Below are 16317 nucleotides of genomic sequence, written 5' to 3'. Positions count from 1 at the left end.
AGTTTTGTTTCAGATCACTACAAGATTGAATTCTTTTTACTTGTGTCAAAATTTAAATTGTCTAATAGTTATGATTAATTAAAAATAGATTTCATATTAATTTTTATTATTTTGTAAATAATTTTACTGTATTGACTCAAACTAGTTAAACTATAAATGTTATAATTTTATTTTATGGATTTTTCTCTAATGCATAACTATATATACTAATAGCATGCAAGTTAAGTTAGATAATAATAATATCATATATTAGTGTTACTCAAAATAATAAGATTACATTTTATATTTATTTTTTGGTGTAACTATTATAAATTATTAATTAAAATTAATTTTGTAGCTTAAGTTATGATGGAAGAGAGTAGTGGTTCAATCGATGTAAAGAAGAATAGTGATTCAATCGTTGTGAAGAAGAGAAAATGTCAATGCGGGGCTGAATGTGTAGTAAGAAAAAAATAAAAATAACGGCGAATTATTTTACACTACTACAAAAAATACTTTTGGTGTTAGTTCCAAAATCATTTAATTTAAAAATCTGACACCATAGAGTAGCTCAATTTTATGGTGTCGGTTTATAACTGACATTTTAAAAAAGCAATGGTGTCAGTTACCTAACCGAGACTAAAGCCTAAACTGAAATTAAAAGAGTTAAAAAAAAAAAACCAAAGGCCTCTACGATGTCAGTAAATAACTGGGACTTAAAAGTTTAAAAACACCTTTAGTCTCAGTTATAAACCGAGGCCAAAAAGGTATTATATACCAAAATTTTCACAAAGCCCTGCCTCTTCACTTTTCATCTCCCGCCTCTACTCTTTTTTTTTTCTCTTAACATAAACAAAACCCAGCTGCCCTAAAAAACCAATCAGCTCTAAAAAACCCATCACCCCATATACAAAACCAATCTCATTCTCATCTCGTCGGAGTATACAGAACCAATCTCATTCTCATCTCATCGGAGGCGTCGCCCAACCCCGATTTGTTCCCTCTCCAGCCATGAGGACGACCACGAAGCATTTCCGCCCATAAATCCGTTCCAGCTACGAAGAGGTTAGAACCAAGCTAAGTTTTATCTATGCTGATTTTCTGAGTTAAAATTTTCCATAGTATGGAATTCTTTTAATTTTTTTTGTGTTTGAGATTTTCTATATTCAAAAAAAAAAATATTATCAAACTTAGCTAGAAACTGAAATGCCCAGAAGAAATAAAAACCATATCTTTACAGATCTTGTTTCCTTTTTATTTTCTTTCATAATAAAAAAGAAAAAAAGAAAAGACAAGATTTACCTATATATATGTATTATAAATGACAGAACTTAGCTGAAGGAAGAAGATGAAGAATAAAGATCATATATTTATTGTATATATATATATGGAGTTGTTGAGTGAACTTGAAAATGTGGAACATGACAATGACTATATTGTCGGGTATTGTTCTCTGTATACAATATAATTGTTCTTTGTATGTATCAGGTAAGTAGGATAAAATATTTATTTAAGAGAGAGAGAGAGAGAAGATTGTTGAATTGTTGGGAGTGAGAGTGGTGGTGGAGGAAATTCATTAAGGTATGTGGTGTGAATTATGAATTTGTTGGCGTGTGGGTTGCAAAATAAAAATAATTACTTATTTAATACCTTATTTGATTAATACCTTGTTCAATGTTCATGGTCGGAGCAAAGACGGGATTAAATCTCGTTTAGATTTGATGGAGTTAGGGATACGAGTAAATTTACACCCTAAAGTTATTGGTAAATGAACTTTTTTACCTCCGGCATGTTATGCCTTGACTAAAGATGAAAAACTCTCTTTGTGTACTTCTTTGTCTCAGTTGAAAGTACCTGAAGGGTATTCTTCAATTATCTCAGCTTTAGTAGACACGACTAAATTGAATTTTGTAGGATTGAAATCACACGATCATCATATACTGGTTCAACACATTTTACCAGTAGGTATCCGTCCTGTTTTACCTAAGAAAGTTCGATATGCCATCACGAGGTTATGTTTATTCTTCAAATCTCTTTGTTGTAAAGTGGTTGATGTGTCTAAGCTTGAAAATCTTCGAATAGAAATCGTAGAAGTGTTGTGTTACTTGGAACAATTTTTTCCCCCTTCCTTTTTTGACATAATGGTCCACTTAACAGTTCATTTGGTGAGAGAGGTCAAATTGTATGGACCAGTGCACTTGAGATGGATGTACCCATTTGAACGATACATGAAAATTTTAAAAGGTTATGTAAGAAATAGAAACAAACCTGAGGGTTGTATTGTTGAATCATACATCGTTGAAGAATCGATTGAATTTTGTTCAGACTATTTGTCAAATGTTGCAAGCGTTGGATCTTTGATTCCACGAATAAGTAAAGGGGGTAGGGGTTTAACTTTTTCCGAAGTAAGCCAAGCTGATCGAGACGAAGCACATCGTCTCGTTTTACAAAATATTGATGAGGTTCAACCGTATATTGAGTAAGTTAGTTAACATAATTATATCAAAACATTAACTTTTCATTAAAATTGAAATGCATAGCATTTGATATTTGTAAATAATATTGAAGGGAACACTTGAATTGGATTAAGACCACTTACTCGAGTAAGTCAAGGAGTCAGAAATGGGTCCAAGATGAACACTACAAAAATTTTAGTACATAGAGAAGGTACTTTAATTAGGTTTATTGAATTGGGTATTTGATATCTTTTACTCTCACAATGTATATTATAACAAATTTACTTGTTTTAGGTCATTGTGGAAATGAGCAATTCTCCAAGTGAAGTATCTAATTTACTTCTTTCCATATCACGAAGGCCTTCGTGTAATGTTTTAACATATCAATCATATCACATAAATAATACTCCATTTAACACAATCGACCGGGACAATTGTAGAAAAACACAAAATAGTGGTGTTATGATTGTTGCTAGAGCTTTTCAAATATCTAGTTCAAAAGATAAAAACCCTGTAGAATGTGATATGAACTTTTACGGTCAAGTCAAAGAAATTTGGGAATTAAATTACACAAGTATTCGAATCCCTATTTTTCTATGCAATTGGGTAAGGAGTGATAATGGGGTTAAAGATGGTGAGTTTGGTTTCAAATTAGTTGACTTGAATCGAATAGGGAACAAGTCTGATAGGTTTATAATGGCGTCACAAGCAATTCAAGTGTTTTACATGAGTGATCCGCTAGATGCTCGTTGGTCAATTGTTTTATCAACGCAATCAAAAGATTATCAAAACGAACAATTTAGTGTTGACGATCTCGTGGCCAATGGCAAAACTTTCGAAATAAATCCACCACCTAATGTCACCATTGGGGACGATGATGTATGTACCCGTGATGACGGGGAAGGATTATGGGTTGATACAACTATCAACCCATAATGGACGTGTTTTGGTAATCTTAATTATTATTTTGTTTGTTTTTATATATTCTAAATTACTATGTTAATGTTAATATGATTTGTTTTATACAACTGTGCAGGTGCGTTCATTATGGATAATCCACCATCTGATGATGATTATGACCAATGGGGGGAGGCGGTTGGTTTAGACGATGATCACACAGATGCCTTTGGTGACATGGTTGATGGACCAACCGAGGTTGGAACAGGGAAGAAAAATGTAAGGGGCGCATGCGTTAATAAGGTACTTCAAAAGTATCGGGCTGAAGGTAAAAAGATGGAGGTTGAGTACAACATGTGGGGTCAGCCCATTAATGAGTCGGGAGACATACAAGTGAGCACGATTGGTGCATATGTCCGTCGAAACATCCCTTTAAAGTATAATGATTGGCGTAAATTGCCAAAATTCTATAAAGACAGGCTATGGAATTACATTGAGGTAACTTTATGTGTTAATCATATTTACATACATACAATTTTCATATTTAATTAGATTTTAATTATCATTGAAAATCTTGCAGAGTTCATTTGATATATGGGGGGGAAACTAGAGCTTCTGTCTTAAGAACAGCCGGAGAGTTACTCAAGAGTTGGAGAACAAAATTGACCAGCCAACTCATCTACAAATATAAAGATGAAGCCCCTGAACATCTCGAAGATCCTCCAAAGCATTATCTTAGTTGCTATGACGAGAAGCAATGGAAGAGTTTTGTTGCTTCCAGATTAACTCCTGAGTGGGAAAAGAAGAGAGCAAAAGCACAAGCCATTAGAGCTAAAAATATTTACAACCATAGAACGGGACGGGGTGGTGCGAAAAAGGTGGAGACAGAAATGGAGAAAGAGTTGGGCCACTAACTCACTGAGTTTGATAGATCTGGAATATGGATGAGAATGCACACCAACAAAAAGGGTGAGATCGAAGGCCCTGCCAAGGAGGTCGCTGAATGAATTGTAAGTTTCATTTGTTAATTCTTTTTAAAGTGTTGTGCTCTGTTAATTATTAATAATTAATTCAAATTATATGTGTGTAGGTTGAATATCGCAAGCAAGTTGAGGAGGACACATTGGTGCAGGAAGGAAAGAAAGACATACTCACGTTAGCCTTGGGGATAGATGAGCACGCTGGACGTGTTAGAGGGATGGGGCGTGGCGTCACCCAAACCCAATTTTTCAAGACCCCACGCCCTAGAAGAAAGAATGAGAGTAGAGACAATAATCGCATAGCTGAGCTCGAGAGGCGACTTTCTCAGTATGAGGAACAGATGAATGAACTCCTCCAAGCATTCAGGTCTCAACAAAGTAACACTTGTGGTACTTCTCATGCATCTGGTTCAGCTGTTGGAGGAGCATCCAATGAACCACCAACAGTAAGCAGAGCCTATTCTCCACCACCACCCTCAGCTAAATTTGTCAAGGCATCCGCTCGACCCCATGCACCTCCTATGGGGGCATCTGCTCCACCCCTAGTGGCTCCTCTCAGGGCATCTACTCCACCCCCAGCGCCTCCTCTCAGGGCATCTACTCCACGCCCAGCGCCTCCTCTCAAGGCATCTACTCCACGCCCAGCACCTCCTCTTACGATATCTACTCCACCAACACCAGCACCTTCGGTTACATCGAAGAAGGTAATATTATTTCGCTTATTAATTTAATTTGTTGATTCATTGTTAATAACTATAGTGAAATTAAATAATATTTTGGTTGCTTTTTGTAGAAATTAAAGTGCAACTTGCACGTGGAAGATCGCTCCATGAATAAGCCACCCCTAGTTGCAACTGGGCACGTAGTAATACAACCAAAACTTGAGAAGTTGAGAGTAGATGGAAAAGAGTACGGTGACACCTATTCTTGTGTTTTCATCGAGAAAATTATTAAACATAATGCTCTACTCCCACAGCTGCTTGAACAACAAGGCTTTCGCACAGTGGGAGAGGCAATTGGGTGTTACGTTGCTTGGCCAAGGGCATATACAGTCTTAGAAAAATCTAATCAAGAAACTGCAATCATTGTTCGTAGTTTAGAGTTATTTGATTTACCAATTAATATTGCTAAATCTAACTTTGGAATGTTTTTTTTTCTAAGTGAGACCAGCAAAAAAGGCACGCACAGATAACCCTCTAGGTCCACCGACTCAAGATCTTAAACATCCTTTGTGTTGGTTTTTGTGCCCTAAATAAAACCCATTACAATCTGATTAGTTATCAATTTAGATTTTTGAAGTGAACATGTATTCTACATGCTTATGGTTTAATAGATACTTTTTTATATACACAAAATCAGTTAAGTCCAGAACATATATTTATTCACAATTACAGTATTGTCAACACAGTGGAATGTGATTGTGATTATATGATTCAAAAGACTAAGTCCCTTTTCATCAGTGTTTTGGATTTACACTGGTGATAATCAGCGATGAAGTATACTTACACTTGGAGTAAGTGTGATGTTCTTTCCAGGACATTGGTAAAGTATACTAGTTTCGAATGTATGGAGTATAAATTGGACTGGAACGATATTGAACTTGGTCAAGATATTATAAACTTACCGTTGTATCTTTCCAAGTCAATATCAGTAGTTGATCTTAGATTAAAAGAATCTAAATCTTGATATGCTTAGGCTCAATCTCAGGAGTACTATTCATGTTCTTTGATTTATTAGTTAAGCTTACTTTTGGGTCAGGGTGATACGTATATTTTGGGAACATGATAGTATGATTGAGTGGGAGCGCTGAACATAAATATGGAATCTATAGCTTCTACTGGTGTATAGAAGTCAAGTGATGATTCCCTTTGAGCTTAGCTAAATAGAAGTAAATGGATGAGCTCTTGTTTCAGTGACTATATCTTAGATCGCTAAAACATTATTTACAGGTAGCTAAGTGTTTTAAGGGGCCAAATACATTGAGGGGGGAAAACAGTAAATTTATCCCATCTCGATGTAAATCATCTATATAGAGGATCTTTGATCACATTAAGATTATAACAATGGTTAAATGAGATAGCATGTGTATATCGTGGAACATATAGAATGCTCTATATAAGTCTGAGAGTGCAATTACAAGAAATTAATAAGTTAGGGATTTACTTGGTAAATTCGGTTCAACTTATTGGAAGCTCAGCAATATAGATCTGTGGTCCCCATTCTAGTTGAGACCATACTGTCTGTAAGACTCAATAATTTATTTATGACTAATCAATTATAATTCTAAAAGTTAGACTATGTCTAATTTGTGAATTTTCACTGAGCAGGGATGAAATTGTAAAGAAAAGAGATTCTAGGTTTAATTATTAATTAAGAGATTCTATATGTCTGATTGATAATTATAGTAAATGACAATATTATTTAATAATCTATTTTAGTTATTAAATAATTGGTTTTGGCATTTAAATGGTTAGAATTGGAAAATTGGCATTTTTGGGAAAATAGAAATAAAATTGTGCAAACTACAAAATCCAACTGAGGCCCATCACACCTATGGCCGACCACTTCTTTGTGTTTCCCAATTATTATTTTCAATTTTTTAATTGCCAAGTAATTACTAACCTAAACCTAGTAGTTATCTATAAAAGGAAAGTGGTGGATCACACCAAATAAGACAGTTAATTAATTACTTAGTAATTGAGGAAACTGTTTATTTTGGAAAGTTGAGCTTCCCTTTCTCTATATATAGCAGCCCACTCTCTTCCTCTTGTATGCTTCAATGATACACGAAATACACAGTGCAAGAGAGAGAGTAGTGCCCACACACAGCGAACAGTACCTCAATCATAGATTGGAAGACTGTGAAGGATCACATCCAACTGAAGGACATTCGGGCTCAGATCTTGATTATACTCTGCAACAGAAAGGAATCAAGGGTTAGAGATCTGAGTGGAAGGAGACACATTATTCCGCTGCACCCACTGTAAGGTTTCTTAACTTTATATGTGTTTTATTTATTATCGTTTTAGAAGTTCATATTTAGGTTGTTAATCAACATACTTGTGAGTAGATCTAAGATCCTAGTAAAATTAATTCCAACACTTTGAGGCCATCAAAACTCTCAGTGACTCGTTACCCTAAGCCTGGTCTTACAACAACACTAAGAAAGCTTAAAACAATGGTGATGGGATGGCCAGACATGTGTGCACCACAAATTAAAATTGCAGATGATGTGTTCGGAGTTGAAAATGATAGTACTTGGATAATGAAGGAGGACATCCTTGATTTTTGTGACCTGGATAAGATTGGGGCTACAGTTATGTCTCTCTGGTGCAGGTATAATATCAAAAATTAACTTAATATGTATACTATAGTTTGTTATTAATTGTCTATTGTTTACCAGCTATTTGCAGACCCGGTTATTCAATCATTCTGGACTAAACAAGGTCTATGCATTTCTTAACCCATCTTGGGTAGGCAACAAAGCTGGGTCATATGCAAAACGTGTGACTAATTTATCTCAACGGTTGAGCGACATAGACCCTGATAAGTTTCTAGTTAGTCCGTGGATTGATAGGTATGTAGGTTTATAGTTTTAGTATGTCTAACTATTTGTATATATATTTATATATTACTGAATTTGATTTTGTATGTTTGATAATGTGTGTAGCAAGCACTGGATGGTTATTCTTATCCAGGCGTCCTTACAGAGGGTGGCATTTTTTGATCCACTCAATGGTCTAATGCCTGGAGACATCGAGAAAGTTGTCAAAGAGTAAGTGTGTTATAAGTTCTTAACTTAGTAGGTTAGCAATAAATTAATTATTGAATTGTGTTAATTAATTAACTTTATTTTATTATAGAGCATTGATGAAATACAACCTTCAGAATAGTAAAAAGGCAAATAGTAGACCGAATATCACTTACCACAAGTGTCGGCTTCAGCCCGATATTGTTCAATGTGGATATTACTGTTGGACATTATTTTACCAAGATCTTAGATCTACTCACAAGTATGTTGATTAACACCCTAAATATGAACTTTCTAAAACGATGAAATAAACACATATAAAGTTTAGGAAACCTTACATTGGGTGCAGCAGAATTAAATGACTCCTTCCGTTCAGATCTCTAACCCTTGTATCCTTTCTGTCGCAGAGTATTATCAAGATCTGAACCTGGATCTCTTTCTCTGAATCTTTGATGCTAAAACTCCTTTTGCTGAAAATCTTTCTTCACGATCTTCCTCACTATGATTGAGGTATTGCTTGCTGTGTGTGGGCACTACTCTAATCACTAAGGGTTTTGAAACATTAAGGAAGAAGAGAGAGAGAGAGAGAGAGAGAGAGAGAGAGAGAGAGAGAGAGAGAGAGAGAGAGAGAGAGAGAGAGAGAGAGAGAGAGAGAGAGAGAGAGAGAGAGAGAGAGAGAGAGAGAGAGAGAGAGAGAGAGAGAGAGAGAGAGAGAGAGAGAGAGAGACTGGCGGCCAAAGGTAGAGAGAGAGACTCAGGTTTTCCTGAATGAGAAGTGTAATTTTCCTGAAGCCTTCACTACCTATTTATAGCATTCCACTAGGGTTAGGTTTGAATTATTTGGCATTAAAATAATGAAAATGTCAGAGGTAAAACTCCTATAAAAGTGGCCGGCCATGGCTTATTGGGTTTGGGCCTCACTTTTTGCAATTTTGCAGTTTTATCACTTTTGTATCTGATTTTCTCAAAAACGCCAATTTTCTAATTCAACCATTTAAATGCCAATTCTAACTATTTAATAACTATAAATAATTATTAAATAATATTGTCATTTATCATATCTATTAATTGAACTATACAAAGTAACATAATTAACAAATATGCCCCTAATAACTCTTTCTTTACAATTTCGCCCTTACTTAGTGAAAAATTCACAAATAGACATAATCTAACTTGAGAATTATAATTGATTAATCAAAACCAATTACATGAGTCTTACAACCAATATTATCTCAACTAGTGGGGGGACCATGGGTCTATATAACCGAGCTTCCAATAAGTAGATCAAGAATTTATTACTAAAATTCATTAACTTATTAATTTTTCGTTGAATCCACGCATAGAACTTAGAATTGCATTCTCAGTATATAGAATGCTCTATATGTTCCACCATATAGACACATCATTAGTTATCCATTGTTATAATGCTAATTTGATCAATGATCCTTTATATGAATGATCTACACTGTAAAGGGATTAGATTACCGTTACACCCTACTATGTATTTTATCCTTAAAACACTTGACCCCGTATAAATGATATTTCAGCTTATGTGAAATGAGTACTCCCCCATTTTTGTTCGTTTGGTCAAGCTCGAAGGAGATCATCCTTTGCTTACTATTCGCCAGATAGAAGCTATAGATTCCATGTTTATGTTAGCACTCCCACTCAATTGCACTACTGTGTTTCCAAAATGTACGTATCAACCAGACCTAAAAGTAGGCTTAACTAACAAATCAAAGAACACGAATAGCCTTTCAAGATTGAGCCTAATCATAACAGGATTAAGAACATTTGATCTAGGATCAACTAGGCGATATTGACTTGAATAGATTTTACGGTAAGTTGAATAAATCTAAGTCAAAGTTCAATATCGCTCCCTTCCGATGTATACTCCATGCATCCAACCTGAGCTTTACTTTAACCAATGTTCTGGAAAGAACATAGCATTTCTCCAAATGCAAGTAAACTCTTGTTGTAGATTATCATATCAGTAAAACCCTGTATCTGATAAATCTAGGAAACTTTATTCACATAGTCATGTTTACTTTCCAAAGTGATGACAACACAATAAACAGGATCAAGTATGTGAAAAGGGTTTAAGATGAATTTATAAATCAAATAGACAAGCAATTGATTAAGTGAACCAAAACATACACAAATGAATGAAAAATACTTCTGTTTCTTTTATTGATGTTGAATAAAATAGATTACATTGAAATGGAGTTTTATTTAGGGCATAAAACCCAACAAACTCCCACTTGCACTAATATAAAACTAATAAGTACGTATCAATTAATCCTAAATTCTGACGGTGCTTTTCAAATGCTGTCACGGCCAAGACTTTGGTAAATGGATCAGCTAGGTTGTCCTCTGTGTCAACTTTCTAAACTAGTACATCCCCTCTTGACATTCTAAATGTTGTTCCATCTAAAGCAGTTCCTAAGACACCCGTCGAACTTTGGAATGGTCGTACACCTAGTTTACGCCATTACAGAATTTGGGGGTGCCCTGCTCATGTCTTAATAAAGAAAGAAGGCAAAGTTGAATCACGTACCGAAGTATGCATGTTTGTCGAAAATTATAAAGAGGCTAGGGGTGGACTATTTTATAGTCACAAGGATAACAAAGTGTTTGTTTCTACAAATGCTACTTTCCTTGAAGAGAACTATATTAAAGACTACAAACCGAAAAGTAAAGTTGTTCTAGAGGAATTGCTATCAGATATAGGTCCTTCTAATGTTCTGTCCTCTTCCACTCGTGAAGAAGACAATCCCACTCCCTCAGTTGAACCAACTGAGAAATCTACTACTAAAGTTTCTGTTCAGAAGATCACCGCACCTCGTCGTAGTGGGAGGGTTTCAACAAAACCTGCTCGTTATGGCTTGGATGGTGAAATCAATATGGTCGTAGGTGATGGTATTAAAGACGATCCATTAACCTATAAACAAGCAATGGCTAGTCTGCAACGAAAACGATGGTCGGCCGGCATGGATTCAGAAATGGATTTCATGAAAAAGAACAAAGTCTGGGAATATGTAGACGCACCTGACGACTATCATCCGATAGGATGCAAGTGGGTTTACAAGAAGAAAAGAGGATTTGGAGGCGAAGTCGAAACTTTTAAAGCTAGACTTGTAGCCAAGGCTTATACCCAAAGAGAAGGCGTGGACTATGAGGAAACTTTTAGTCCTGTTGCCATGCTCAAATCCATCCGAATTCTTCTCTCCATAGCTGCTGATTTTGATTATGAAATCTGGCAAATGGATGTCAAGACTGCCTTCCTTAATGGGGTACTTGAAGAAACCATCTATATGGAGCAACCAGAAGGTTATGTTCTTCCTGGGCAGGAAAAGAAAGTTTGCAAATTAAACAGGTCTATCTATTGACTTAAGCATGCTTCTCGCTCATGGAACAAAAGGTTTGATGAAATCATCTAAACCTACGGCTTTCTTCAGAATGAAGATGAACCTTGTGTTTACCAACTCAAGGAAGACCAAGTAGTAGTATTCCTGGTCCTTTATGTTGATGACATTTTGATTATTGGAAACAATGTCAAGAAAATGACTCACATCAAGGAATGGCTCAACACTCAATTCGATATGAAAGATTTGGGTAAAGCAGCCTATGTTCTTGGTATTCAAATTATTAGAAACCGGAAGAACAGATCTCTTGATCTCTTGGTATTCAAATTATCTTAATTTGTTCTTAAACATGAAATTAAGAACAAATGAAGATAATTTCACACACAAGAATGGAGGAATGGCAATTAAACATTAACTAGGCAAAACATTAAACAACAATCATCATCCTCCCTAAATGGAAAATTTAGTTCAGAAATAAATCCATAACCATTCCTATGACAATATTCAACATAAATAAATTAAAGAGGAACAGAGAAAGAAACTGTTGGTGGATTGATTCTGGATCTTCACTTTGATTTCTTCTGCTCTTCCTGCCGCTTTCTGCTGTGTTTAGGGTTCCAAATCACTTCCCCAGACTTCCAATCGCAGTTTTCTATTTATAACTAATTTTTAGGGTTCGTCGGACGAAAATACCCCTGACCGTATGGACGCTCGTCGCGGCCAAAAGTGGTCTCGCCGCGGCCAAAAGTGCATCAAAAAACCACGTTTCTGCCCAGACTTTCTGGCCGCGGCGAGATGGAATTTTCTACTTCGATCTGTTTTAGTAAAATGAGCATAACTTTCTCATCCGAACTCCAAATGAGCTGATTCAAGATGCGTTGGAAAGATAAAAAAAGACATCTAAAACTTTTATGTTTTGACTTTTTCCAAAATATGATCAGAACATAGTCGAATTTAGGCTTAAAGTTTCAGCTTTATTTTCTTTCAAAAATTTCTCTATTTTATAGATCACTATTTTCCGAAATTCGTCCAATTTCTACATTCCAAGTGTAGAAACCTGAAACCAAAGAAAACAAGCGTAATTCTATTCCAAAAATAATAATAAAGAAGAAATACAACTATAAAACGTGACCCAAAACTTAGGCTAAAAATAGCCTAACAAATTCCCCCAAACTGAATCTTTACTCGCCCCTGAGTAAAGCTAAAACTCAACTAAACTAGAAAAAAACAATGCAATAGATAACTAAACTTTCAAATGATTGAACTGCTACTACCATCTACACAACTTCAAGCAAATCAATAACCAGAATTTAAACTCAATAACTCTAAGAACTAACTTGGATGCACTATTTAAAAGTAAGCAATTCATACAGACACAAAACATTGCATTTGACATTCATATCACAACCATTCTACACTTTCCGACATTCCGCTAATCCATGTTTAATAAGTTTGGATGACATACCTCTCTCCACTAATATTGATAATTTTTGCTCGGAATGAATAGGTATTTTTCGGTTATATTAGCATGGCTTAGGTAAATGGGTAGATAAAAAGTCATTTAAGCTACATTATACCATAAGCACAATTATACCACACAAGCACCCACGTATTTTTTCTTTTTCATATACCCCAAAGAAGATAGTAAGAGATTGCATATTTTTTCCTATGTGCCTACCCCATTGTTCACAATTTATTCTCAAGAAGAAATTATCACATTTACTTTTTTTCTTTTCTTTTGTTTTTTTTTGTTTTTTTTTTTTTTACTTTTTCAACAGAGGCACATCACATAACAACTATTTTTTTTTTCTATCTCTTACTCTCAAAAATTATTTCCCACTTACAAAACTCCATTCCCCCCCAAACTTAATTAAAAGCTTATGACATAATAAGGTATGTTGAGGATGAAAGTAGTTAAAGATAACGAATTCAACTTAGTTAAGTGGTGAAATTTTTTGGAAATAGGCTAAGGCTCAACTTTGGGTATACTAGGATAAAACTGTTTAGGTAGGCTTGAAGGCTCAATCGATCCAAAGAAAACTTGCCTAAATCACTTTCCAAACAAAAATCAACAAGAATTTCGCTTCAAGAGAGTATGTCAAACAAATTCTATTCCATGTCAAGCCAACATTCCACAATCCAAATAGAACACAAGTGATATGCATCAAAAATAAATGTTTTACATCTACATGAACAACCTTCTAATACACATCCACCTTAATTCAAAAAGTTGCAAGTCAAGCACACAGTTAAGATTCCAATCCATTGTACAAGTGAACAACAGTAGTTCAATCAATCTTCCAGCTCAGATATCAACACATGACACTAACAATAACAAAGACTAACTAAAAAAACGAAAAAAACTGAACAAAAAAAACTAAAAATTTTAAATTTCTCCCCCCAAACTAAAGATGCACATTGTCCCCAATGTGTGAAAATAAAACTGTGTTGAGAGAAACTTACCTGAGTGCCACATCAATAAGCGGTTGACGCCCGTAATAAGCGTCATGCAAGACAACTTGAAAATTGTTGTTGTACTTGCCTTCAAGCTTGGCAAATGATGAGTTTGAACCAAAATCAGCACCAACAACATAAGACTTTGGATGATGTGCTTGGGGAGAAGATTTTCGTGGCTTGTAGAGGATATAATATGGTGTTGATGAAATATATGGATCCATTGGTGGTTTATTAGTCAATATCATCGATGAAGTCGAATCAATGACGCTATGTTCTTCCTCATCCTCCAATGTCATAGTTTCTACACTTTCATCTAACAACCCTTCTTCTTGTTGCTCACTCTCCACTTGGCTATCCATACCCTCACTTGTGATTTCATATTCAATGATTTCCTCTTCACAAGGATCTTGATCTTCAATTTTAGGCTCATTATCTTTCTTGTATTCAAATAATGACCCTTCTTCATTGTAGCAATAACTCTCATAACTTTCATCATTGGAATTATTACATTCTGAATCATGATCCATTGAATTATCACATAAGGATCTCACCATGTCAGTTAAGCGATTAATCTCTCCTGGAAGTGATTGCATAAGTGCTAGTAGTTGCTCCTCTTTTTTAGTTTGTTAGGATGAATTTGGGCAATAAGGTGGGTATTGGTGACTCCAACCCTGAAGTGATGGATCCCAATGCCAGTCGTAATCAAAATCTGCCATATAATTCAACAGATTTATTGCTTCATAGCCTCTCATTAATAGAGGCGCTCCAGTTGCCTCTGCTCCATAATCAACCCAGCTTCTTGTTTCATCGTTAAGTCTATTATAAAAGAGCCATGTAAAACATCCACTTGAGAAAGTGGGATAACATCTCTCTCCAAGCTCTTTAAATCTCCTCCAAGCAGAATAGAATGGTTCATTGTATTGTTGGGCAAAATCCTCAAGATATAGCATCTGAATTTATCTTGCAGGTCAAGCTCATCAATAAAACATTAGTAAAATAAAAAAAAATAAAACTAAATTAGTACTAAAAAGATAAAAATTTGAAACAACAAAATTAATACTAAAACTAAAAAGTAAAACCAAATTAGAACAAAATTTAATTTTTAATAATATTACAAAATTTAATCTAAAAGAAACAGATTAGAAATAAGCAAAAAGAACCAAAGTAGAAGTTAGTATAATTTTATGTAATATCAATCTTTATACAATTCCCCGGCAACGGCGCCAAAAACTTGTTGCGAAAATTATTAATTACTACGCAAGTGCACGCAATCAAGTAGTATACTCACGCAAGTGAGGTCGAACCACAGGGAATTGGATTAATTACTACTAAACTATACTTATAATTCTATTTGGCAGATCAAAAGTATTTATGATTGAAAAAGGATGAAAGTAATTCAGAAAACTTAAATAACACAATTAAAAGTTGAGCAAGATGAGATAATAGGGAGGAAAATCCTGTTGTTGTTTACCCAAATCGTTAATGCCTAATTGCTATCCTATTCTTGAAGTGAATGACAGATTATAAAGTAACCTAGCTCTTTTCAGATCTTCTAGGTTCTAAATCACATGTTATCTAATTAACTCCTTAATTAAACTAACATGAAATCAGCTTTAAGCAATAACCTACTTGTCACATAAGTCATGTGAATACTCTCGTTTCACATAGAACATCGATTATCCAATTTTAGCATTCTCAATTCTCACTTTTCAGATTTCGAATTGAGATCATAAAGCATGCACAAGGTGATCAATCTTAAACATGAAATTAAGAACAAATTAAGATAATTTCACACACAAGAATGGAGGAATGGCAATTAAACATTAACTAGGCAAAACATTAAACAACAATCATCATCCTCCCTAAATGGAAAATTTAGTTCAGAAATAAATCCATAACCATTCCTATGACAATATTCAACATAAATAAATTAAAGAGGAATAGAGAAAGAAACTGTTGGTGGATTGATTCTGGATCTTCACTTTGATTTCTTCTGCTCTTCCTGCCGCTTTCTGCTGTGTTTAGGGTTCCAAATCGCTTCCCCTGACTTCCAATCGCAGTTTTCTATTTATAACTAATTTTTAGGGTTCGTCGGACAAAAATACCCCTGACCGTACGGACGCTCGCCGCAGCCAAAAGTGGTCTCGCTGCGGCCAAAAGTGCATCAAAAAACCACGTTTCTGCCCAGACTTTCTGGCCGCGGCCATGGAAATCTCGCCGCGGCAAGATGGAATTTTCTGCTTCGATCTATTTTAGTAAAATGAGCATAACATTCTCATCCAAACTCCAAATGAGCGGATTCAAGATGCGTTGGAAAGATAAAAAAGAGATCTAAAACTTTTATGTTTTGACCTTTTCCAAAATATGATCAGAACATAGTCGAATTTAGGCTTAAAGTTTTAGCTTTATTTTCTTTCAAAAATTTCTCTATT

General features: G+C 35.0%; 1 protein-coding gene and 1 long non-coding RNA gene across 2 annotated transcripts; both read left to right on the top strand.

The window, feature by feature from the left end:
- The first annotated feature begins 3178 nt into the window (after positions 1–3178).
- Positions 3179–5504, top strand: LOC133030468 (uncharacterized). Its single transcript, XM_061103221.1, has 2 exons — positions 3179–5016; positions 5106–5504. Exons 1-2 carry the CDS (start codon positions 4531–4533, stop codon positions 5502–5504), a joined length of 885 nt encoding a protein of 294 aa, XP_060959204.1. The 5' UTR covers positions 3179–4530.
- Positions 5505–7191: 1687 nt separating this feature from the next.
- LOC133030045 (uncharacterized) lies at positions 7192–8286 on the top strand. The gene is made up of 3 exons (XR_009683947.1): positions 7192–7648; positions 7716–8087; positions 8176–8286. It is a non-coding gene; the product is annotated as an uncharacterized LOC133030045 (long non-coding RNA).
- Positions 8287–16317: the final 8031 nt, after the last annotated feature.

The sequence above is a fragment of the Cannabis sativa genome, chromosome 8 (assembly GCF_029168945.1).
Source record: "Cannabis sativa cultivar Pink pepper isolate KNU-18-1 chromosome 8, ASM2916894v1, whole genome shotgun sequence".
Lineage (NCBI taxonomy): Eukaryota > Viridiplantae > Streptophyta > Magnoliopsida > Rosales > Cannabaceae > Cannabis > Cannabis sativa.
This window is presented reverse-complemented; position numbering and strand designations above follow the sequence as displayed.